At 47.5% G+C, this 25,156-nt stretch overlaps 2 protein-coding genes across 4 annotated transcripts in view; one reads left to right on the top strand and one right to left on the bottom strand.

Moving 5' to 3' along the window:
• ds (dachsous cadherin-related 1) overlaps window positions 1–13,105 on the top strand; it is a 209,956-nt gene extending 196,851 nt beyond the window's left edge. Inside the window, exons 13-17 of the mRNA XM_076533993.1 lie at window positions 1,701–2,646; window positions 2,758–3,043; window positions 6,977–7,273; window positions 9,219–9,678; window positions 9,757–13,105. Coding sequence (XP_076390108.1) covers window positions 1,701–2,646; window positions 2,758–3,043; window positions 6,977–7,273; window positions 9,219–9,678; window positions 9,757–12,085 — 4,318 coding nt within the window. The 3' untranslated portion in view covers window positions 12,086–13,105. The remainder of the gene's footprint in view (window positions 1–1,700; window positions 2,647–2,757; window positions 3,044–6,976; window positions 7,274–9,218; window positions 9,679–9,756) is intronic.
• Window positions 13,106–13,194: 89 nt separating this feature from the next.
• Window positions 13,195–23,630, bottom strand: Eaat2 (Excitatory amino acid transporter 2). Of its 3 annotated transcripts, none has more exons than XM_076533994.1 (11): window positions 23,311–23,630; window positions 21,202–21,327; window positions 20,665–20,872; window positions 19,698–19,740; window positions 19,211–19,464; window positions 18,903–19,136; window positions 16,382–16,576; window positions 16,168–16,302; window positions 15,596–15,704; window positions 15,407–15,525; window positions 13,195–14,976 (listed from the first exon to the last, which is right to left on the bottom strand). In XM_076533994.1, exons 1-11 carry the CDS (start codon window positions 23,483–23,485, stop codon window positions 14,928–14,930), a joined length of 1,647 nt encoding a protein of 548 aa, XP_076390109.1. In that variant the 5' UTR covers window positions 23,486–23,630; the 3' UTR covers window positions 13,195–14,927. The 3 variants fall into 3 exon arrangements, with proteins under 3 accessions (XP_076390109.1, XP_012147458.2, XP_076390111.1); XM_012292068.2 differs by having other exon boundaries at window positions 15,391–15,525; XM_076533996.1 differs by lacking the exon at window positions 23,311–23,630 and adding an exon at window positions 21,653–21,914.
• Between the last annotated feature and the right edge of the window lie 1,526 nt (window positions 23,631–25,156).

Raw genomic sequence — 25,156 nt, forward strand, 5'->3', positions numbered from 1 at the left:
GAACCGAAGGTTTGCTTTGCACGGTTTATTTTGCGCGATGAATTCATAAGAAAAACAAAGTACGACCGTCCCGCAGAAGCTCGCGAAATCTCGGGAACGTGACAGGGGAAACGAGCTACGAGCCAAGAAACAGGGAGATCCGTAGGGTGAAGGGTGTCGTCGGTAGCCGCGAGGAAGCACGCAGTGGCGTACTTTTGCCGCGCGACAGTCGTGTGTCATTTCAGCGGGACACCGTGTGGCATTTCAATGCATTATTTCAGCCGGCAAAAAGCCTGATATGCAAAACCAGATCCCGGTCGGGCCACTCTTTCGCGATCTCTGTCCGCGTCTCTTTCTTTCTTTTTCTTGCGCTGTTCGCTCCTTGCTCCTTTCTCTCCTCGTCTCGTACACTTGTGTCTCGTTGTTGCTGTCGTTATTGTTGTTGTCGTTGGTCACCGTGCGAACAGATCGCATCCCCGTGCCACCGGTTTAGAAGATTATTGTTCGTTTTCCAGCACACGCGTGAATTCTCCAGACTTCGGTCGCATTTTACGAATAGAAGTTTTAATCTGTTTGTGAAGTAATTCGCGTGTAAATAAATACCGTGGCCGATTTGATCTTAGATCTCGAACGAGTCGGCAACGGTAGCCACGGTTCGGTCGCAAATAACCGTGATAATTTCACGTGCTCGCGTATTATTCTACGCTCGTTAAAGGTTATTACACGCGCTTACATGACCGCATAAAAGTCTCGGAGACACATTCGTACAGTGAAATAGGAGCCACGTAAAATCTCGTGTAATGCACGGTTATAAACCGAAGTAGGTAATTTGAACTATTCTGGCTGATTCCGGTCTTAAACGCGTGAATTATCGAGCGCGGCGGTTTTCTACCGCTTATCGCCAGCTCGGAAAGATCGCGTGACTTTTCGCCAGCGAACCGCTAATAAAGACAATGTTTACCGACTCGATAAATTAGCATCGGTTCGCGTTATCCGATCGCGGAACGATAGAAAAAATGCACGGGCGATTGAATGTCGCTCGTTAAGCGACTGTTCGATCGAACGGAAACAAATTATGCATTCGTGGTCGAGCGAAAAATTTGCCTCGATAGTATAATTAGATTAGCATTAACCGATAAAGACGTTGTTTCTCGCGAGCCGAGCTTTCGAACGGGAACGGCCGTGTCCCTGTGGTCGTATAACGGCGGCACGGTGTCGGGCAAAGGGGTCACGGAAGAAAAAAGCAGAAACGCTCGTGAAACTATCCAGATTAGAGGCGCAGAAATCCGGAAGCGGAGGAGCGCGTGTCGGGTGCGCTAAGTCGATACAGCGATTTCTCGAGGCGTATAGCTCACCGCGACGGGGATGCTAAATTCGCCCGGTGGTTACTGCGAAAATGCAAGGCTACCTCCCTCCGGCTTTCGTGCGATTTAAAACGCGAAACGGCGCTCGGTGAGCCGGTGTGGAGGATCCGCAGAGTTATGGTAATGGCGGACGTGGATTACACAAGATCGCCGTGCGCGATTAAGGCTTCCGTCACACAAACAAGCTACTCGCCGCCACATTTTGCTTAAATCCGACCCGTTCACCGAGTCGAACGACAATCTTCTATCGACCGATGCTACATCTTGCAAATTATAAGTTCTACTATCAGCAAGTAGTCCTCGTGTTCCAGATAGACACGTCGCGTTACTTTAATCGAATACTCGTCGTTTCTGCAGCTCCTTGGACCGAGAACGGCAAAATTCCTACAACTTCATGGTCGTGGCCACGGACAGCGGCAAGTACGACGCCAAAACCACGTCTGTCCCTGTCGAGATTCGTGTCAGCGACGTCAACGACAACGGCCCGGTCTTCGAGGAACACCCCTTTCGTGCCCGTGTCTCGATCGGCACCCAACCGGAGAAGAACATCCTTCGAGTAGTAGCCACGGACGCCGACGAAGGAGCGAACGGAGAAATCATCTACTCCTTTCTGCACGAGCAAGAGAAGCCTAAATTCAGGATACACCCTAGCACGGGCGCGGTGACCGCGGCGTTATCCTTGTCGCAGGATAACGGCAAGACGTACCACTTGGAAGTGCTGGCTCGGGACAAGGGAAATCCGCCGAAAAGCACTCGAGGACTGATCGAATTGCAGGTCGGAGATCTCGCTGATCTGACTCCAGTTTTGAAGTTCCAAAACGAAACGTACGAAGTCGTCGTTCAGGAGAATTCTGCGGCTGGTACCGAGGTGCTTCAAGTGACCGCCGTTCGGTCGGATGGGAGGAGGCAACACGTTTCGTATTCGTTTGGATCGGGAAACGATTTCGGGACGTTCTCCATCGACGAGGATACCGGACTACTGCGAGTGAACGACCCTACGAGGTTGGACGCAGAATTGTGGACCGACTTGACGGTGAAACCCACGGAAGAACAAGTGGACGAGGGTCGAACGAATTCGTGGGGAAGGTCCTTAGAGGGACAACTGTCCAAGGAAAAGCCTAGGGAAAGCTCGAAGCACGTGCTCACCGTTGCTGCCAGAACCAGCGGTCCCGATCCTTTGGAGGCGTACGTGAAGGTGGTCGTCAGGGTCTCCGATGTGAACGACAACCCACCAGTTTTCACGCAGACCCAGTACTCGGCTACCGTGTTAGAAGGCAACGTTAAGGGAGACTTTGTCGTCAAGGTAAATAAATCTTATCCATCAGTTTAGACCTTATTATCGATTCAACGACATAAGCCTGTTCGGCCTATTTTACGCTCTACCTATGTTAATTTTTATTTACGATATGCTTAGTTATCAGCCAGCGACGCCGATCAAGGAATGAATAGCAGGATTCTATACCACATCGTCGACGGCAATCCAGACAACGCGTTCACCATAAGTCCACCGTACAGCGGTATAGTTCGAACCAACATTGTTCTCGACCGCGAAATCCGAGAAAAGTATCGATTGACGATCATCGCGACCGATCAAGGGAATCCTCAGTTGACCGGCACGGCTGCCCTCAGCATCAGAGTGATCGACATAAACGATAATCAACCGACTTTTCCGGAGCACAGGATCATTTCGGCTTCCGAAGGTAAGCCATCTTTTATACCGTCAATCGTAAATTATGCCTGTCTTCGGCAATTAGTCTCCCTCGTCGTAACGATCGATAAAGTCTTCCGAAAAAAGTTGGCTATCGATTTGTCAAAAGTTCGGTTACGTTCAAGTTGGAAAGATCGTTTCCGTGTGGTGAGAAAGGAAAAAAAGGAACGATCGGAGAAGAGAAGAGAGAAGAAAAGAGCGAAAATGTAAGAGCGAAGGAGAAGGGTAGACGCGTGAATAGTCGAGGCGGGAGTGCACGCTACTCACGAAGTATAAAGTTAAGTGGCAAAGAATTTATGCCGGTATTAAAGTCCAACTGTTCGGAACAATCTGCATAACTTAGGCGAGGCTGCGAAACGTCAGGGTTCGGCTGCCTCGACGTCTCTTTTCTTCGCGTTCTCCCTTGCCGTTGGTCCTTCTCCGTTTCATATTGTTCCCCATTGACAGGTACGATTGAATGGAACGGCAGCGAGCAAAGGTGGCCTCGAGTTTGACGCGCAAGCGCCAGTCTCGTGCTGCTACCGCAAAATCGATGAAGACGTTAAGAACGGAGAAAAAGAAATTTCGCGTAAAAAAGAAAGAGGATCAACGGGGTAAATTTATCGCGTATCGACGCGATCGAACGACGTCCTTGGTCGGCTTTGTTTAATTTCAATTACGGACTTATACCTATCGTTATAGCTCCCGTGCTGCCGCGCGTCTTCTTCGCCTCCGTTTCTTCTTCTTCTTGTTTTTCCTCATCTTCCCTCTCGTGACCATCTTCTTCCCCCCTTCTTGTTGCAAAACTTCTACGAACGTTCAACACGAAAGACCGCGTACTCGAGCGCCAACAGACTAACGCGAGATCGCTATCTAATTTGTATCACCATAAAACTTCGGCCCGGTGCAAACGAGGCTACTACCGCTTCTATTCGCGATGCAGCGCTCGATAGAATTTATTTAACAGCATCGTCGCGCAGCGTGGCGAGCAAATGCGCGCCAGCCTTTTCAGCCGAAGCGCCGTCGACTTATCGTTTCGACGATCGTACCAACGACGCTCGATCGAGCTCTTTACGATCCGCTTCACCTAGTTCCTTATGAAATATAGCTCGTTACAAAGTAATGGGATCATCGAATCGCGCCGTTTAACCCGTTAACCGAGCGTAACGAGTTAACCCGTCGCGTGAAAATTCACACGGGTTAACGCTTTCCCATCGGGCGGTCATTTTATTTTTAATAAACTTATGCCAGCTACGATACCGTTCACTCCTCTCTGACAACCAAGTTTTCAACTACTGCTAATCGATTGCTCGCAACGGTAGACCGATCAGATTTCTCCTACAGTTAGTATCGTCCATTAGGGAATTTCCAATTGTTCACATCGCATGAATCGAATTTTCATTAATTTTGTCGCGAAGATTTTACGGTTTTTGGGTTATACGACCTTGTTTCGGAACAGCCCGTGTACAAAGAAAAAGCATGGAGTATTATATGCCGATGTAAAATTGTAAATTGGTTTATTCGTTATTTATTCGAACGAAGAACCAGCCAATTTGTATTAAGGTCATTAACGGAACGTTTACGTAGTCGTTTTCATAAAATCTTAAGCTTCAAACTGATAAGCCATAAGTGCCGTTTTACAGTATTTTTACGTCATCAAATCGCATCAGACTTTTATGTCCCGAAATCGGTAATTTACGAGAGTCGCATACGTTCAATTTGCGCCGTGTTAATTAACGCGTTATACTTTGCGCTCTTCCTTTTTACTCCCGCGTTTCTTCCGTTTCCTTTTTTACGTCGTTCTAGCGCCGTTTTCGAGTAAGCAAGGTCGTTTTTAACGGGTTAAAACAGCAACCGGTATCGTGAACGTTAAAACGAACTGTTTCGTGGGTCTCTGAAAAACGATCCCGAGTTCGCGACCGGTCATATTTTAGCGAAGGCGCACGGTAATTGTTTTTAATTATCCCGCTGGACGTGGCGTATATAATTATCGTTCGACCTAAAACGAGAGGCGCGGTTCGCCAATGTTCGATAGACCACGCCTTTGTTCCTGAAGGGCCTTCCTTCCCGTGGCCGTTTCGTTCCGTGCCGTTCCGTACCGTGCCGTGGCGTCCGCTGCCCGCGAAACGCCGCATCCAAAGGAGGATTTTAATCGACAGCATCGATCGAATCGGTTCCGAAACTGGCACTGACACGAGAAATCGAAACAATGGTAGACCACCGACGAGCGGATTTTCCGTACAAGGAGTATACCGCCGACATCGTGTTCGCGTTCTACACGGTCCAAGTCTCGCGAACATCAGGGACCTCCGGTAATCAGAATTACCGCGATATAACTTACGGAGATCGAGTGGATTCCGATGCGAATTTATTATTTCTCGTTGAGAAACGCTCCGCCACAACGTTCGCTGCACTTTACCTACTCGATTAGAAAATAGTTTCGCAGGAATGTGGAGATCGTGGAATTATCGTCGTCGTTCAATCGTTAATTCGCATAAGTTCTAACGCCGACCTACGGAGATCCTATAACTCGGCTGGTAACCTAGTTTCGACTCGAGTAGATAAAGAGATCGAAACGAAACAGTTTGGATCACGCAGGCGCCGCGTGCATTCGAGTTCGCGGTCGCTCTCGAAACCGACTCGCAAGACTTTAACGATCAGTCGCGAAATTTACGAGCGGATGCAACCGCGTGCCAGCTAGTCCTCGGGCTATTCGAACGCGTCGCGGAATAATTCCTTTATATGCGTGCAGGTGTTGCGTATCAAACGGTAATCCTCCCTCCAGTGCAGAAAACGCGAATGAAAAAACTGCAGAAAGAATAAAAGATTTTTTTCTGACGAGCGTACAGAATCTAAATAGAACAATCCGAAGTCTTAGAAATTCGTGACGATCGCCATAAGGTATTCGATCATTTTAAAGATAGCTCATTGGAGCTTCTGCTTAAAATATTTGCGAACTCGATTCTCTTCTTAAGCCTCGATTTTCGACATCTGGTTCTCTGGAGTCAGCGAGAAGACAATTCTTTCTGTCCCTCTTTTGTAATTTATCCTTGGCACGCTCGAGATTATCGCCTACGATGAACCGTCCGAATCTTCCAGTGGATTCGCTCGGTCTCTCTTTAACGCGAGACAGATAAAACGAACCGATAGTAAGGATTCAATGCATTTTAAACGCGACTCCCTCGAAGCGTCTTTAAGTTCGCGGAAGAACTCGCCCCGTTGCTCACTGCTCTATATGTATATGTATCGCGAGCGATCGTCTACCGGTGACAAAGTGGCTTTTGGCCAAGAATAAAAAGACGAAGGCGAACGAGTGGCTCGTATAACGATGCCATTCATCGGTAACAACGGTGTCTGGCATTGTTGCAGACGATGAACCGACTGTCGTTCAGTGTCGCGATTAAACGGTTCGTCAAGACCTAACATACCCTTCTTTGAATCGAATACGGTTGCTCGTGAATGAGCATTACCATACTTTCCATCTTGTTGCTCTTTTCAGTGTTCTTTCTTGTCGAGTATCGTCGCGGACCTACCGTTGCAATTAACTTCTTCTAACGGCAGTTAATTAAAAGTTAGCTCGATAAAATAAGAGACCTGGAGATTCCACGAATCAGTTTACGACACTTGACACTGTATTCAAAGGAAAATTTTTCCCAACGTTTACCAGCATTGTAGCAAGATTCTTCAGAGGTCAAAGAAGCCGCGTAATATGTTTCAATCGTCTTTCTAAACACGGCTTGCAGCCAGATAAATGTAGCTTGCTAGCAACTACCAATTAAGGTGAAAACGAACAAAATCCTGAGAATTAGGAACTTTCCTACAACTTTTACGACCGTATACGCTGCCTCGAGTTAACCGGCAATCTTTCCTTTGCAATTTCTCTCGTTACCTAAATAATAAGGAGTCGATTGATGATGTCATTAATACGCCACACATTTTGATACAGGTACAGCGGTTGGCACAGTTTTGACGACCATCACGGCGAACGACGTGGACAGTTCTCCGGCTCTGATCTATCGCTTCGGCAACGTTACCAGCCCAGGACCTTTCAGCATCGACAAGTACGGTGGCAAAGTGGTTCTTCGTAGACGTTTGGACGCCGAAACCCGGTCCGAGTATAGTCTTCAAGTGATCGCCAGCGACGGTATCCACGAAGCGACAACCGACCTGGTGGTTCGCGTCACGGACCTGAACGATAACGCACCCATATTCCAACAGTCCGCCTACATCGCCACTTTACCCGGTAAGTTAACTCGAGGTATCGACTAGCGTCTGTTCTATCTGATCCTCGATCAAAGCGGTCGCGACATAGAAGAGACGAGGGAACGAGCGAAAGAAGGAGGACGCCTCGAAAGACGGTGGTCCCGGGACCAAGTCCCTTCGCGCGAAATAAACGCGAGTTTAAAAACTGGTTTTTAGTAGACACGCGTTGTCCTGTTGGCCGTGTTCCAAACTCGAATTGACACCGCGGGAAGGAGAGGCGACGAGAAGGGAAGCAGTTCGAGAAAGAAGGACGAAAGGAACGTAAACGATGAAAAAGAGTGGCGGACGAGAGCGAAGGGGTTGGGTAGGGGGTCGATGAAAAGCTAGCTGCTCGAACGCTGAAGGGAGCCAACCAAGAAGCGAAAAGAGAAAGGGAGACGAATGAAAAGGAATGGCAGCAGCGACGGCAGGAGGAAAGGGCGACGGGGAGGGCGAGGAGAATTGCGAACGCCTCGCACATAAATAAACGCGAGGACACCGTTTGCCAGGCAGCCGAAAAGCCGCCTTCGCCTGCAACCGCCGGCCGAGATCGCCGGCTTCGAAGACTCTCGAAACTTATTAAAAATACATAGGCCCGCGCCTAATGGTGCATTTGGGTGGGCGGAAGAGGGGCGACAGGGGAGGCTGGATTGGCAGGAGGTGGACGTGGAAAGAGTTGAAAAGGGGTGGGGAAGAGGAGCTCCCACGGCGACTACCTCGCGGAATTTGCATCTCTTTCTTTTCGTCTCCTTTCTACCTCCGCTGCGTAGATACCCTGAATAGGGTTGGAAACGAGGCAACATTCGGGAAAGGATATTTCTTATTCACGGACAGTCCTGCGGACTTTCGTCGCGCTGCGCGTCGAGTTTTATACCGTTCCAAGCTGAACAGCGCTCTTAACGATTATTATCCTTGATCAAAGATTGAGAGATAATAATTAGAAAGAGGAAGAACGTCGCGAACATTGTCAGTGAGTAGCCGAAGCTTTCCACCTCCTTCCCAGACGGTTCGCTAACGTTTACTCCTGCTGGGTGGGTAAAGAGTATTTCTTTCCAAGGGTATATTCAATTTCTTCCGGTCAAAAATAATGGATCGTTTATATCGCGATGAGCAATTCAGGGAGGACGAGTTAATCTGGCGATTATCAAAATCGTATTAAGCTGTCCAAGGAAAGCAGAATATATTTTGGAAAGGCGGAGAAGGGATTAACGAAACGAAGGGTGAAAGCACGAAGAAGCAAGAAGAGTCGGTCCCGCTATGGACCCGTGATACGAGCACGCACACTCCACGGTCATACGCAGCTCGCAATAATTATAGAGTACCTGTCACTTCTCGGTTAAGATCCCCCTCCCTTCTCCCGGATCGTCCTACCTCCTCACCTCGGACATCCCCAAAGGGCTGCACATACGTTCGCCAAGCTTTATTTCAGTCTCTCCTCCTCTCCGCCCTTCTGTTCCCTTCTCTCTTCCTCTCTTTGTCTTCCCTCTTCGTTTTAGGTCGGAGCTTGGCACATTAATGCCGAGTTATCCGACGATTTGAAACGCATCGAAATGATTTTTGTGCGCCCAGACCTGGCCCCGTCTCCTCTGTGGCCCCCACGGCTCGGCCGAGCGATTTATATAACTGGTTATTATTTCATACTTCCGTTCAGCCCGATGTCAGGACGGCTTATCCTCCTTCTTTACCGAGAAAAGAAAGAACCGATGGTGGTGGTACTGCTCGAGGACGTGGCTCCGACAAAAAGAGGTAGAGGGTACTTGACCTCGCGCCTGTGATTCCTCGATCTTTGTCCCGAGTACTTTTCGAGTACGCACTCTCCTTTCTTTTCGACCGACAAGATTGATTTCTACCGCTTGAACCTCGAGAGTGCTCCAATTTTTTTCAACGTTTCTAAGAAACTCTTAACTCGTTGCATCCATCTTACGTTCGTGTTTTATTTCGTGCAGAGGGTGGTCGAGGCGAGCTGCAGGAAATCCTGACGGTGAACGCGACCGACGACGACCTCACGGAGGACAACAGCCGAGTGCGATATTATCTGCAGAAAGCTACCAAAGGCTTCTCGGTTCACCCGGTGACCGGTGTACTGACGGTTAATCGTACCGCGATACCGAGACCTTTGCCCAGAGAGGTGGAGTTGGCCATCGTGGCGGAAGACTACGGTAAACCACCGGCGTCCTCCGTCTGCTCGGTCGTCGTGCGATTGAGCAGCCTGAAGAGTACGTTGCCCGGTAAAGAGTACAAGATTACGGTGAAAGAAAACGCGTCGAAGGGAACCACCTTGATGAGGCTGTCCGACGTGGACCTGTTGGACGGGGCTATCGTGGCCGGCGACGACAGTGGCACATTCGAGGTGTCCCGAGGCAAATTGATGCTCTCGAAAACGCTCGACAGAGAAACGAAGGACAGGTAAGAGAGATTCGGTTCGTCGATACGCGCAGAATAATTCGAAACGTTTCCACGTTTTAACCGTAACGATTTTTACAGGTACGTCTTACGGTTGGGTTCCAAGAACGAGAACATGACGACCGGATCGTTGGTAGGAGACGAACCTATTACGGTTATCGTCACGGTGGAAGACGTAAACGACAATTACCCGCGTTTCCTGGAAGAGCTCCATCAGGTATTCATCAAGGAAAACGCGGCACGTGGAACGACCGTGGCGACTCTGCGAGCCAAGGACGACGACCTAGCCGGTAGCGAGGCGGCGAATTTAGTTTACGAGATTACTTCCGGAAACGACGGAGGTCTCTTCCGCGTAGAAAAAAGTACCGGCGCGGTGCTAGTGAACGCCACGTTGGACTGTGACCTGGAACCGGACGTGCACAATCTGGTGGTGATGGCGTGCGACAGCGATCCAATTTCTCCTCTGTGCGCCCTGGCGAGGCTACGAATCCATCTGGAAGACGTCAACGACAACTCGCCCAAGTTCCCGGTCTCCGAATATCTGGAATTCGTCGGAGAGAACGAACCGATCGGAACGACCGTTTTCTCCGCTCGAGCCTCGGATCTGGATCGCGGTATATTCGGATCCTTGAATTATTCCATCGTGTCCGCCGCGGCTACGGGCTTCTCCGACATCGACGACAGTTGGAAGCTGTTCGCGGTCGACGGGAAATCCGGCACGGTAACCACGCGGGCGATTTTCGACTACGAATTGCGAAACAGATACGCGTTCACCCTGAGAGCCACCGACACGGGTGGCCGAACAGCTGCTGTCAGAGTCAGGGTGGAAATCGAATCGAGAGACGAGTTTTATCCGCAATTCACGGAGAGGATGTACAGATTCGGAATCAAAAGCGGAACTCAGGTGTTGCCTGGCACGGTGATCGGCCACGTGACGGCGACGGATCGCGACAAAGGTCCCGACGGCCGGGTAGTTTATCAGTTGACGTCGCAACACCCTTACTTCAAACTGAATCGCACTACCGGTGCGTTGATCGTCAAACAGAAATTGGTGCACATCGACATGGACGTCGAAGAGTCCTCGAGGCTGGTGGTGAGTGCCAGCTCCGGTAGACAGGGATCTTTGTCGAACATGACGGTGGTAGAGATTACCCTGACGGACGACAGCGACACGAACGAAGCCAGAGGAGCTACCGCGTTGGCCAACCCGACGGACGTTGGCTCCAACATGGCTGTCGCCGCGAACGGCGGTCTAGCCGACTGGGCCTTGGGTCTGTTGATCGCTCTGCTTCTTCTGGTGATCGCATTCGGTGCTATTTTCTTGTATCTTCATCTTCGAAATCGTCGACACAAGAAACCCGGAACGAAACCCGGTCTGAACGGCGAGAGCAACGCTACCGCGTCCAACAGCTACGTTGATCCGAGCGCTTTCGACACAATTCCGATCAGAAGCGTGGCGGGTGTCGGTACGGCAGGAAACGGTGGCTCGGGAAACGGTAACGGTGCAGGCGGCGCGGCATCCTGTCAGTTTGCGCCTCCAAAGTACGACGAGATACCGCCGTACGGTACCTCGGGTCAATCCGGACAACAACAAGCTACTTCCGAACTGTCCGGCAGCGACCAGTCGGGCTCGTCCGGTAGAGGCTCGGCCGAAGACGACGGAGAAGACGAAGAGATTCGAATGATAAACGAAGGTCAACAGACAGGGGATTCGGCCAGTGATCTGTCTGTCCATAATACTCAAGAATATTTGGCCAGGTTAGGTATCGTGGATCCTCCGGCTGGTACGCCCAGAAGGCCACCCGAAGCTTTGCCCCTCGACAGCCTGCATCTGTTCGAAGACGAGGCTGCCACGGAGGCAGACATCGCCACGTTAATTTATGGCAAGATCGGCGAACCTGGAAGACCCATGTCCGGTTTGGAAGTGCCCGGGGGTCCGTCCATGAACGGCTCCTTGAGTTCCATCGTGCACAGCGAGGAGGAGTTGACGGGATCCTACAACTGGGACTACCTGCTCGACTGGGGTCCTCATTACCAACCTCTGGCTCACGTGTTCAGCGAAATAGCCAGGTTAAAAGACGACGCTGCCAGCGTTCAGAGCGGAAACTCGGGAAGCAGCGGCAAGACCAAGTCTGTACATAAAGCTCCGCCCCCACCGTTGCTCACTTCCGTTGCTCCTAGGTCTTTGGCGGCCCCGGCGTTGGCCAGAGGCATCCTTCCGAGGTCTCCCATTAGTCACGACGCTTGCACGTTTCCTTCCGCCGCTCTCAGTCCGAGTTTCTCCCCGTCCTTGTCCCCTCTTGCCACTAGAAGTCCCAGCATCAGTCCTTTGGTGCCACCCGCCACCCAAAGGGCCGGTCAAAACGCCAATAGAGGTATTCCAGTTACCGACGCCGAACTGAGGATCTAAAAGTACTTCGAAGCGATCGTTCGTTTACGTCAGGTGTTAGTATTAGTCGCGTGTAATCGATGACAAGAGAGAATCACGGCGATGCTTTAGAAAATGTGCCGATCGAGCGTTAGGGTAGATTCGATTTTGTGTGATTCCAGTGTGTAGCGTGTGTAAAATAGAGACTCTAAGATGACTGACCTTCGACGGGATTCTCGAAGGCTCCAAGGTGCAAAGAAACTATCTTTTTTAATGCGCATCGTGATAGACAAACGCCTCTTTTACGCTGTTAGAATCGAAGCGAATTTATTGTAGATAAACCTCGTCGTCCCGCAATAACCTTAACGAATAGATCGTATTCAAAGTCCGCGGAAAAGAGGCGATTGCGTCGATAGTATTTCCTTTACTCTATTTTTTCTATCTTTTTTTTGTACGATACGACTGTTACTTGCCGTTTCGATCATCGGATCGATCGATAGCCGAAAAATACTCGAAGTTGTTGTAAATAAGAGGTGCCAACGCGAGCGCGTAGTTATTAAGTAAACCTGTACATACTTATCATACGAACGGACAAAAGGAAGCAGCGATTGCTTCTTATAATCAAAAGGATAGACTGCCTTATCGTGAACGAGCTCGATGTTCCTGGCATGCTCGGTGAAACTCGCGTGTGTACAGTGACGTATATAATGTTTAGAGACCGAAACGAGTTCGATTATTCGAACGATTGTTTCCTCGAGCATGGTAAGTAGCATCGGGTCAAAATGCGACGACACGAGCGAACTGATCATTCCGATATTCGTGATCGCGTATCTCCGCCCATTTTTAAACCGTCTCCATATAATTTGTCGACTTTCCTCGTTCGTCTTTCGCGCGAAATCTCGATGTTACGGAAGACGAAACTTCTGCCAGGTACATACGCATAAATGTTAGGAAATAGATATTGTCATATTTTGTATAAAACGAACTCTTTGTACAAAGACTCCCCCGTGAGCCAGGGATCCGCCTGACGGTGGATCTTAAATAAATGAATTTTTTAGGAAATTTACGTTCTTGTATGCAACCCTTCGCCTTACCGCTTAAACGAAAATCGAATAAATTAGGGAAGGTAGGTATTAAGAAACAACGCATGGTCTTGTATAAATCTGCATCTTGTTATACAACACATTGAGCCTTACAAGTATATTCACACTTAGTCTTTGATGTATTTTGATAAATTCTTTCTCTATCCTCCCCTTACCACCGCTATGCTAGAAAAACAAAGAGCGCCGTCTTGTTTGCTACTCGAACAGAAGAAGTGAAACGTGAATGACCGTAACAAGCAAGATTATTCAACGTAAACTGCGATGAGAGTTCGATCGATCGAAATGTTACGTAACGAAAGTAGCGCGTGTTCCTCGGACGGTCAAGGAACGAATAACTGTCTCTACGAAGCACTATTTTATCCAGTTAATTTGTACATTTAAACAGTCTCTACGAGAGAACACGTATCGACCTACGTTCCTAAGGTCTAAAATTAGTAGATTCTCTTGAAAATTCTTCTATAACGTTTACAGTTAGTAATTCAAATGGCATGTCCAGTCTTAAGACAGCTCGTTGACGAGCGCTAGATATATTCTGCTTTTTTTTCTCGTTCGTGTTCATTGGATCCGTGTTACGAAATCGAGAACCGTGTATTCGGGTTATGAACGAACCCCTCGCGAGGACAAGGCTGGTCAACGAATGCACAGAGGTACGAATATACCGTTCTCCTCGAAGCGTATCGGGACGAACGTTTTCTTTGTTTCAAAGAGATTCTGTGCACCGATTCTGGTTCATCGATGGTCCAAAAAGTTGAATTCCGTACGAAAAAAGACTAAAGGAAGCTACATATACATACTTCTATAGGTATTGTTTCCAAATTCTCGGTCTACGATCTGGTAGTGTTGAACGACAACTTTACAGGTTTCAATTGATATCACAACGTTCCTAAAATCTACGTGTCCTTATTATAACGCAAAGTGTGGCATACAATCTTTTGCTTAACTCGTGTTCTTCTTTTTTTTTTTGTTGTAATCATCCGCGTCGTCGCTAACACTCGAATTTCGATGTTAGATATGGGACGTTCGCCGCAAAAGTGATCGTGGTGCCGTGCAACGGTTCGCCCATTGCCTTCAGTGACAATTTTTATGAAAACAGATGAAATCGATCCTCGAACGTCTCGCGAAATCGAGACACGGTCAAGTTGTTAATTGTACAAAAGATAATCGTGGCAGTACAAACGATCGGTCGTCAAACATTTTTTTTTTTTACTCGAGCGAGGCAATGAGCAAACGTTGTTTTACACTCGACAAATTAAAGGAGCTTTTCTCTCTACTTTCGAAGCGGCCGTTTAGACAACAGCCGCAATAAAATAAGGCACCACGTTCGACGCTGTTTCACGCGATCATTGGTATTACGGAGTGCGATCGTTGGTTGCTCGAACAAGCCGCTACAAAAGCTCGAAAACGGTCTCGTTATTGCTACGTTATAACCCTTTCGCTGCTATACTCGTCAAGCTAAAAGTGTACGCACAATTTCTGTCTTTCCTCGTGGCAATTGTTCGCGAACTAACGTTCGTCTCGCGCAGAGAAAGGGTCAACGGCGCTGAAACACGATATATGCACCCCCTTTGATATTGACTTCACGTTTGATACGTTTGATGATCTCATAATTGTTTGGCAAACGCGCAAAGTTTGCCGTGAACGGTACAGCGACAACTGTTTATCGCGAGACGATAGAAAGACGCGCGACGAGATCACGCGACACGATGTTTCTTTGATCCCCGTTGAACGCATTGTAATCGATGGTGTTCGCTACTAAACTAAAAATCGGGATGAACCGCTAGTCAAACCGTCTCTTCGGTCACGCTCCTCGGTATCTGCAACACGCTGATGCTGAAACGAGAGGAACTGATTGAAAGGAGCCGCTCGAACTCGCGTCGGTTCGAAGCAGCGCTTTCGAGAAGCAGAATGCTGATACAAAGATGAATGTTACAACGTGAAATGATTCGATTTCTTATATACTCGATTATCGCTGTTCGATGAAATTTACAAGAGATTCGAAAACGAAGTTGCCGACTTCGAAACGTATGCAGTCCGATACGATTCGATGACGCAAATGTATCGTGGAATGGCGCTTATGGCGTATCAATTTGATCCTTAAGACTTGGCGAGAATGTAAACGATGAGAACCTGGCGCAGATCGTTTACATAGCGCGAGTAGCAAAGCAGAGTTAAGGGACGTAGCGAATGAATCGGAGCAAGTGTACGTGATCTTTTAGATCGTACAAAGTGATAGCCTAGCCCTACCAACAAGCTTGTTTACTTGGCGACGCCGGCTATCCTCGCGTCGTCTTGCATTTCGACGACGATGGTGTCAGGATCAGGTACCCTATTCGCGGAAATGCATCCGTTGGCGATGGTCGTTGGTAGAACGGTTTCCGACTGAAAATAATCAATCTCGATTACGTTTTCTCACGAGTCGATCGTATTTCCGATCAATCGATTCAAATACCTGGTAGGCTGCTGCGTCCAAAGCCATCAGCTCCTTTTTCGACAACTGCTCGACCACGGCAGCCGCGTAACAATCTCCCAACATGTTGTTCGTGGTGCGTATGCGATCTCTAGAATAGTCGGGATTGCGGAAAATGTAGGCTCGTTAATTAAAGCGTAATACAATCGAAAAGGATGAACTAATTCGATAGACGAAGGATGGTCAGGTGAATTCGGTTCGACAAGACGAATAGAAAAAGGGAACTAGAGCGACGTTGCTAACTGGGCAACGCATTTGGGTCGATGACCTAGTTCGCTTGCGGACAAACGAAAGATAGATGGATTAGTAAGACTATACGTACAACGGTAACGAATGGCCCGGTTTAAATACGAGCCATCGATATTTTGGCGATTCGACAGCTCGCTTTTATTACCCTCGAACAATGGAATTTCGCGAAAGAGCACGAGACTGCGGAAAACAGACGTCGCAAAATGAGAAAATAGGCACCGGAAGCGTAGTCGTTTACGCTGTCTATATTTAAAAACTATATCGCCGCAGGCATATTACGTCGATGCTCGCTCCTCGATACTTACACGAACCAGTCGATGGTGAACAGCAAAGAGACATTATAAACGGGAGCATCGATGGCGCTTAAAACGACGAGTAGAAGAACGAGGGCGGCGCTCGGAACCGACGCCGATGACACGGACGCGGCAGTCGAGGTTAAACTTGAAAAAGAAAGCTTCATTGGCGTAAAATCGATGGGCTGAAAAAGGCGACTAGAGAGCGGGAAAAAAGGATACTTACATAACCGTTATAATTTCACCGAAGCCCAAAACGATACCGTGCATCTGAGCGATGAATATGCTGGCTACGGCGACGAACAACGCCGTCCCGTCCATGTTAATGTTGCAGCCGATCGGCAAAACGAATCTGGTCACCCGAGGATCGACCCTGAGTTTGTCCGTCATCAGGCGGAACGTGACCGGAAGCGCGGCAGCCCTGTACAAAGTTGCGTTAGAAAAAAGTTCCGGTAGAGCTTGCGGCGAGTGACAAGAAAAGTAAGTTCATTCGTTGGCGCGCTGCGTTGCCGGTGTCCGTGAAGAACGGGTCATTCTGGCGTAAAATCGAGTGTCATTAATTCTCGAGAGATCTCGTAATTGTTGCATGGTCGTGAATGATGCTTCTGAAGGGCAATATGGCAATGAAACGGATGAGCACGAATCCATCGGGCGCGAATAGGAGGCAAGACGACAAAAGGTTGAAGGTACGCGTTATGGTCGATTGATAGAGCGTCCGGCGATTACAAATTGCAATGAACGGACAGGGCTCAAGAGACTAATAATAAACCAGAATGACCGCAAAGACGAACTGAAAATCAACCAGGGTTAATCGTCGAATATTCTCGTCGAATACGAACTCCGTCCATTCCGTCTCCCGGTCGTTTTCTTTTTTTTTAAACATTTTGTTTAAGCTCCTGGAACAGACAATCGTATGTATCTTCATGTGTGCGGCCATCGATTACTTACCAAGGCCACCCTCGGTCTCTGAACCACCTGCAAAAGGCCGCGTGCAGCGCGTGTTCTAATACATCATCATGATATTCATACAGTCTCTGTTCAGATACACTGAGAGCGGTTTCTCTCAGTCACAACCTCTCTTCTGGAAAAAGTTAATAGCCACATAGAAAATAAGTTGAATTAGAATAGTGATGGTACAGGACGTTCGCGATCTTGACCACCGCAATGATAGGACAGGAAGGCTCGATTCACGCTATAGCTACCTTTGATACAGGTACTTTCGAGATCAAATTATAATCACGGACAAAAGTAGGATGAATTCCGTAAACCATAACTCGTATTTTTCTTTCAAATCTCTTACGATCCACGAAGAAGAAAAGTAAAAGAAGGCGAATGAAAGATACTCCGAACGCTCGGTGACTAGTAGAGAATGATCTATAGCGTGAATAATAGGTAGTAAGGAAGGTCCGAAGTGATGCTCATCGAATTCGTTACTGGACGAATGCTTCTCTGTCCCAAGATGCATCGAAGGGAACGCACCGGGGGACGAAGGGGTGAACGAGGAAGGTAATAAAGTTCCAGGAAACACGGAGATGGGCAAAGGGTATTGAAGATGCCGAATGAAATGCTGATGGATAAACTGAAAAAATGATCGTTGCTTCGCGTGATCCACGATAATGAACATAGTCAGAGAAAGAAAATGATCGTAGCTCGGGGCTTCTGGCCAGTGATGGATGACGCCGGCAAACCTGGAAGAGCGGGCTCGACACGAGCAAACAATATTTTTTTCAGCTTTCCTCTTGTTCTGGGAAAATACTTAGATGGTAAACGTGATTGGCATAAAAGCCTCTTTACTCCTTTTGCCGGTATCTTCCTCTTCTGTCCTTTGTCTCGCTACGGCAGGACAGAGGATTCGGATAGCGAAGGCTTCCATGCCAATAATCAGTCCAGTTGACACGGAGTCAGCTGATTTCCGGCTCAACGGACACGGCCGACAAACGGTAACTCCGTGTACGGGTCGTTCTTTCTTGTTTTAACATGGAACACCATCGAAATTTCGGTTTATTCGACGTATCGTATGACGATGCTACAAATGGGAATCAAAGTATAGCCGAAAGTTCGTGGATGGTCGCTAATAACCGGGAGTATCCGCATCCTAAGTGCCACCCGGAACTGCATACCTCTCTCCCTTTCTCTCTCTTTCTCTCTTTCTTTCTCTCTTTCTTATTGGCAACGATGAGCTTTCCCCGCGAGCAACACTCAAGAAAACATAAAGGGCCCATAAAGGAAGAGGAACGGGACGATATCGACGGAGAGAGAAGGGTTCGTCAGCGTTTCACCACCGATTTAACGCTAGAACGATATTTTTGTTTATATGCTCGTATTCGAATAAGGAGTAAAGTGACGTTCTAGCGTCAAAGTATTCTGTTGAGCTTGTAAAACGCTGCTCAAAATGGATCGTTTTTGGAACGGTAGGTAGGATACGGCCTCGCAAAGCCTCTTCTCGGCTGGCTGAAACACATTTGTCTCTATGAATCGATTCGAATCGTGCGTTCACTTGTTTCTCGAGTCTTTGTCGTATCGTTGCACTAGTTTCTCTCTGCCTTTCCCGAAACGAAAAGACACCTCGTTAAATGAAACGGAAAACAAGAAATAGTTCGAAGGAAAATGAAAGTAAATTGCGCGTAATTTAGTAAAGGAGCAGGAAAAGAAACTGAAATGTCGACGACGACCGAGGCCATGTGAGGTAAACGATAATATTATGGGTACTCTGAAGGTCGGGCTGAGTTCGAAGATCGTCGACTCACGTTGATGCCATGGCGAAGGCGGTCAGTGTACCCTGGGCGAGGCCGGCGTAGAATTTAAAGGGGTTCTTTCTCACGAAGGCCAGATAGATCAGCTGCATGATCACCAGCTGATAGAAAAACACACCGATCACGATCGTGACGATGAACCAGGCGAGCTGCGACATCACCAGCGCCAAATCGGCGACGCCCAATATTTTGCCGGCTATTACCGAGGTGATGCCTACCGGTGTCATCCTGCAAAAATTATCGATCGTTTCAGAGCTTGAATGCCTCTTCGTCGTTTCGATAAACTACGCAAGTACACGTACCACATTACAGTCGACACCATTCGCATGATGACTTCGAAAACAGCTTTGAAGAAGTCGATCACGATCTGGCCTTTCTCCCCGAGCGTTCCCAAGAACGTGCCAAACACCAGGCAGAAGAAAACTATACCCAAGGTATTCGTGCCGCTTCTATATTGAGTTACTCTCATCAGCTCCTCGTCCCCCATAACATCCGTGGATATCGAATCCGTGAGATTTCGAAAAGGCTGGGTCTTTGGAACGTATACCGTGTGCGCCTATCGACAAAATTCAATCTCGTCGTTAGACACCAATTTGTCGTCGTTGATTAATCCTCGAACCGCAGGAACCACGTTTTTGCTGATCCTACGTGTGCTATAGAGTTCGTTCCCAATTTTTTCGCTCGAAAACTTGAATGCCTAATCGTTAATTATTCTAAACTGTCTGCGTCACGATTGACCCGAAGCCTGCCATTCGAGGGTTAATCGTTCATATTCGTAGAGTAATTTACCTGCTGAAAGGCTGCCTGGAAAATATTGTCCGGGAACATGTTCCTGTAAAGGACGTGAAAGTTCGTCTTAGATGTGTTGAGCATTTTTTCTTTGATTTCTTGTTTATAAATGTTTAATCGATAGCTGCATTTAACGGTTTCCGTAGGTAATTCACGATATAGCGTATAATTCTATTAGTCGACGATATACATCACGGACGCACGTCTCAAACGAGCCTCTTCTACTCGCACAAATAAAAGTACGTACGATCGATGAAAGTTCTATTCTCGTCGTAGTTGTGTGTCATTCGACTTTTCTTCGGAAAAAAGTTCACCGATCGTCAATTTCGTGTGACCTTAATCCTGGCAGCGACACTCGATCAATTGATACGTTCAATTGATAGGCGTCGCATTAGATTAAACGAGTAGCATTATTTCGTGGAAGACGACGAATCGATTAGATCGCTTCGAGCAAACTTTATATCTCATCGATCGGAATGTCTATTAATAGACATTTCGATTGGTCAGCGGTTGATAAACCTTTAATCGTCATTGATTCATCCGTGACTCGATCGAAATCACGTGGTCTCGTTAGGTATTTGAATTTCTCTTTAGCTTTAATAAGTTCGACCTTCGGTATATCAGCGAGAACGAGTATCGAATGACGAACACGTTGTCCTGCGATGATAGAACTTGATCGATTTCTCGAGCAAAATAGACGAATGTAATCGATAAAACGAATTCGCTAACAGGCAAGGCTGCCATGAAAATTGTCGCGGATATTTTTGTCGTCGGCGAGTTCACAGTAGAACGAGTCAAGCGTTTCCCCAGCGACCGGCTAAAGGACTCTACTTTTATCGTGGGAAATTTCCGGAACTCTGCTGTCATACGTGACAACGCAAAGGTACGGAAATAACGAACGTAATAATCGATATCTAACAACCGGTACGATTTCTTAGAAACTCGAACACAGAAGATAGACCAATACCTTCCCAAATCGAGCAGACTGTCCAAGATGTTGACGGCTCTTCCGCTGTGCGAAGTAGTCATCGATTTTCGAATTCCAGGATTCCCTGGGTGAATGAGTAGCACCAGGATAACGCCAAGGACAGCGTTAAGAAACGACGTGAGTATAAAGTACACCAAAGTTCGAACGGCGATCATGCCGTTCATTCTTGCGTTCAAACTGGCCGAGCCTGAAATTTAATCGCATTTCAACGTCGCTTTCCCAAACAAATTTTTTTTATTAGACCCTCATTAATCCTTTGCACTATAATTATTATCTTGCGAGGGGAGCACATGACCTTCGGAATTTGCTTCAAACTTAGTACGATCATGTAGGATCTTAATAACATTACAAAATCATACCAACTTCTCGAAAGTAAGCGATTCAAAGTTTTGCAATTTATGTTCAACCGATTGAATCGAATTTTAAAGAATGTTGTCAGCATCTCTTAGTCCAAAGGATTAATAATTATCAGGCAATGATATTTCATCGTGACTATGTTTCTTGTTTCAATCTTACCAGATATAAGACTGGCAATCACCAGTGGTAAAATCATTAACTTCAACAACCTCATGAACAGTTCTCCAGGATAACTGATTAACATAACCGCGTCATCGCCAAGGCTCAAGGGTCGCAGACCGAACCCTGAAAAAAACAATCAGATTACGAATATAACAGCTGCTTTTAGAGGGCTTAAAGCTGTTCAAGGTGAACGTGACGAAATGACGCAATAAGATTAAAAACAAGTCCTGCCTCTGAAATGTTGAAATATAATTATCTCGAATTGTACGCGTTTGCGATTACATTAAGATTACAAATTTTTCGATCGAACCATTGTAATATATCATTTGACAGAATAAAATTCGTAGAGTCAATGTATTGTATCTTTCGAAGAGTCTACGAAAATAAATAAAGCCATCGAGTGGGTGTAAACAGGTCAAGTTATAAAAGAGTCCGCTTATCGACATACGTGCGCGAAACCGATGAAAGCTTTCCGTCGAAATTGTTGCATAATTGATCAACTAATAGGAACGATTTGCATAGATTTAGAGACATCGTATTACGTAGAGTTTTATCGAGAGGAAGTTCCGTCGTTCGAACAATTCGAAAACCACTATCTCGGAATTAAAATCGAACAAAAGAAGGGTAGATCCACTCTCCACTCGTTTGAAAACAGGTCGCGTTTCAACGCATCTTTGAAGGAGTTGATTCGGGCGGATGAAACGCTCGTTCAAGGTTGATTGGTCCTTTAGCCTACGTGCAGGCAAGTTAATTAGATGAGACTTTTGAAAGAAACCTCTTGCCGATGATTGACACCTTTTAACGGGATAACGTGGTTACCGGTTTTACGTAACCGATGTTAATTTCGATGTGGGTCGTTCCCGTCGATCCCGAACGAAACCTATTCCGTGCATGCTCTTTGTTCCTCTGTCGGTTCAAGTTCACGACAGCCGATTCCTTAAGAAATTAATCGTCTCACCGGGGTGGTTACACATGACTAAGAACGTCGAAAGATGTAAGAGGCGTTTCGTAACCTGTGATGCAAGAAGCAGAGATTATGACATATATTTTAAAATGACGCGTATTCATAAATTCCGTAGATAATATAATTAAAACAGTTGAGAGGATATTTGAAAATTGTTTGCATCAGTTTCTTGCTTCGGAAAAGTGTTCGTGGCAATAAGTGTGCTAAATACATATATGTATATCGGATTAGTCGATATAGCGACACGTTGCCGAACCTATGTTGAACCATGAGTCAACAACACTTTCGCGTTTCGTCGGTTACCACCTCGCGGGGGCGTTCGGAACGCGACATATCGTTCAACTCGGAATCACCGCTTTGAAATTTCTGGAACCACCTACTTCATGCATATTCTTGTAGAACCTCCCAGATTTGAATGCTTGCTCTGGTTGCTGTACGATTGCTTTTTTTAATTAGAGAAAGACAAAAGAAGGCTGAAAGAACGGTTAAACAACAGTTACGCCACAGAATAGGTACTAATAACCGCCCGAGAGTGGGGAACACAAAGAATGGCGTTAATTCGAAAGTTCTTTATTTTTCTCGTTACGAAACAGGCTGTATTCGATAATTACGAAGCCCCGATCGCAAAGTAGCGTACATAACCGAGCCATTACCTGCACGTGCGTGACATTTGTACACGTGACAAGGGAGGACGCGAGAAAAACGCAATAGAAATAAGAGCGAAAAGTTATCTTGTCCATGGGCTGTGATCGATTTAACAGCAGCGTAGTAGTGAAAAATAAGATCGGCTCGTATCGGATGAACTCGACCTTGGCACGCTTCCCCGTAATGGACGAAAGCGTAGGCCGCTTTTGGCACGACGTAATCGTTATCTAGGATACGTAACGTGGCCCTAAATTCTTCTCGCCGCGTTCGCGCGTATCGTAAAGGAACGTCGAGGAAAGTTTGCTAACTTTCTCCGACAGGGGAGCATCGTTATCCTTTCCTCTTCTCCCTTCGTTACTCTCGATACGGCTGACATTTACTTGGCATATCGTCGACGAGTTCACGAAGGAATCAGGTCAACGCGTTCGTCGGGTTATTCGAACGCACGAGCAGGGAGATCTAGGTAAGGATTAATTAGAAAATTATCGGACACTTACCGAGTATTACGCCGAACATCACGCCAGACAAGGTGACCACGAGGAGAAGATTCTCCCGGATGAACTTCCTGGTGTCGGCGGTCACCTTACGGGGACCCTGAGAGGCCGACACGTCCTGGCCGTCCATCTTGGCGAACAGATAGTCGGAGAACCGAGCCGAGGATTTCTCCTCCATTTCACTGGGCCGCCAGTAAGCGGCGTAGGTGGTGCTGGTGGAGCCGGTCGCGCACGAGGAGGCCGATCCTCTGGGCGATCGGCCGATCGATCCTGCCAAGCTCCCTTCTCGCGATCTCTCGCGGCTAGCGGCGGGGCCCCGGCAGCACCACGACGACGACGGGTTGCCGTTTTGGGGGTGTTTCGGGAAATCCGTGCGGAACGAGCAATCACGCGCTCCCACCAGACGTCCCAATAGCCTGACGGCCTTTCTGGAACTCGGTAGCTCGATCGTGGTCCCTAGCTGCGACTCGACTTGCCACCGATCGAATACCCTGAAATTCGACCTTATCTCGACCCTACGCTTCGCGATTCCACCCGCTCGGGTATACCGGCTCGTCGCGAGATTCTGCTACGCCTCCGAACGAGCGACGATCTCGGGCCGACGATGGAGGTGGTAGGAAGATTCCTTGGAAGAAATGCTGCCGATCGATGTTCGTGTCGAGGTCACCGGTCTCTCTTCGAGTGCTCGAGTTGATTCAGCCTGAACGTTCGCGCTGTTGCACAGGGTCAGTTACCTCGGGGAGCTGGCACCTCGCGCCTTCTCGCGATATCGTCGTTCGTGCTGGCACACGAAAACTCCAGCTCGCGTGTTCCTTCTTCATGGAACGAGCAGAAATCGATCGTCCAGTCACTGTACTGTTCTGGAGAAAACGGCTAACGGACACGGTACGGCTTGAATTTCGACGCTCGTTTAATTTCTCGATGCGTTTATCGCGAAGGACGAGCCCCAACTGGTCGGTTACTGGCGGACATATACGTATTGATTTGCGAACGCTCCCCTTTCTCCGGCGACCCCCTGTCGCTTTTACAGGCTGATCCGGAAGACGCTTGCGCGAACTCCGGTGGCTAAAGTCGGTCGCCTGAAACGAGGATTGTGCACTGACACCGATGATATTGTCGTTCGATCGTGCATCGCGAGCAACGGTCAGAGGGGAAAAGTACAAAGGGGTCGAGATAAAGGAGTCGAAAGCTTTGACGCCTGCAAAAAAAACAGAGGAATATGTAACGTTTCAAAGCCCCAAGAATCCTTCTGCCGGATGAAAATGCATTTTCATCGTTCCAGAATGAGACGTAATCTCGTCTAGTCCCGTTTAATTTCTCGTCCGTCGAATGCCCCGAATTTCTCCACCGTTTCCATTTAGGGACATAAGTTTCGCCCTAGCATGACTAGACTAATTAGGAATTTTGTTATTACAGTTAACGCGACCAAAAAATGCGTTTCGAACGGGCAAGAAAAATCTGTAGAATTTCAAGCAAATTTTAGCGCAACCCGTAAGCACGTACTGTAGAAAATAAAAAGTAGTACAAGATTTATGTAGAAACGACTAGATAAGTGTCCGACCGAGGACCTAGAGAATCTCCTTGCGTCTGACCGTAATGGCTGTTACTACTAACGGAGCAGGTGATTGTTGCGAACAACAAGAGATGGAAGCACCGGACCCTCGCAATAAATTTATGCGATAGCTATTCCTGATAACGATTATGCGTTCATACAAGTTGAACAATTTAAACCAGATAAATGCTTCTATTAATTATGTAATTTATGCACAAAGTTTGAATTGCAAAATTTTTGCGATGTTAATACGATAAATAACGCAAGTCGTAAATTATGCAACCAAAAGTAACTATT

The sequence above is a fragment of the Megachile rotundata genome, chromosome 7 (genome assembly GCF_050947335.1).
Source record: "Megachile rotundata isolate GNS110a chromosome 7, iyMegRotu1, whole genome shotgun sequence".
NCBI classification, from domain to species: Eukaryota; Metazoa; Arthropoda; class Insecta; order Hymenoptera; family Megachilidae; genus Megachile; species Megachile rotundata.

Excerpts from the sequence above, each read along its gene's own strand:
- Eaat2 (XM_076533994.1), bottom strand. The coding sequence starts at position 23,485 with ATGGAGGAGAAATCCTCGGCTCGGTTCTCCGACTATCTGTTCGCCAAG. Across the intron at positions 20,873-21,201 it reads GATTGCCAGTCTTATATCTG|GCTCGGCCAGTTTGAACGCA; the intron begins GTAAGATTGAAA and ends ATTAAATTTCAG. Across the intron at positions 19,137-19,210 it reads ATGGTGTCGACTGTAATGTG|GATGACACCGGTAGGCATCA; the intron begins GTACGTGTACTT and ends TAATTTTTGCAG.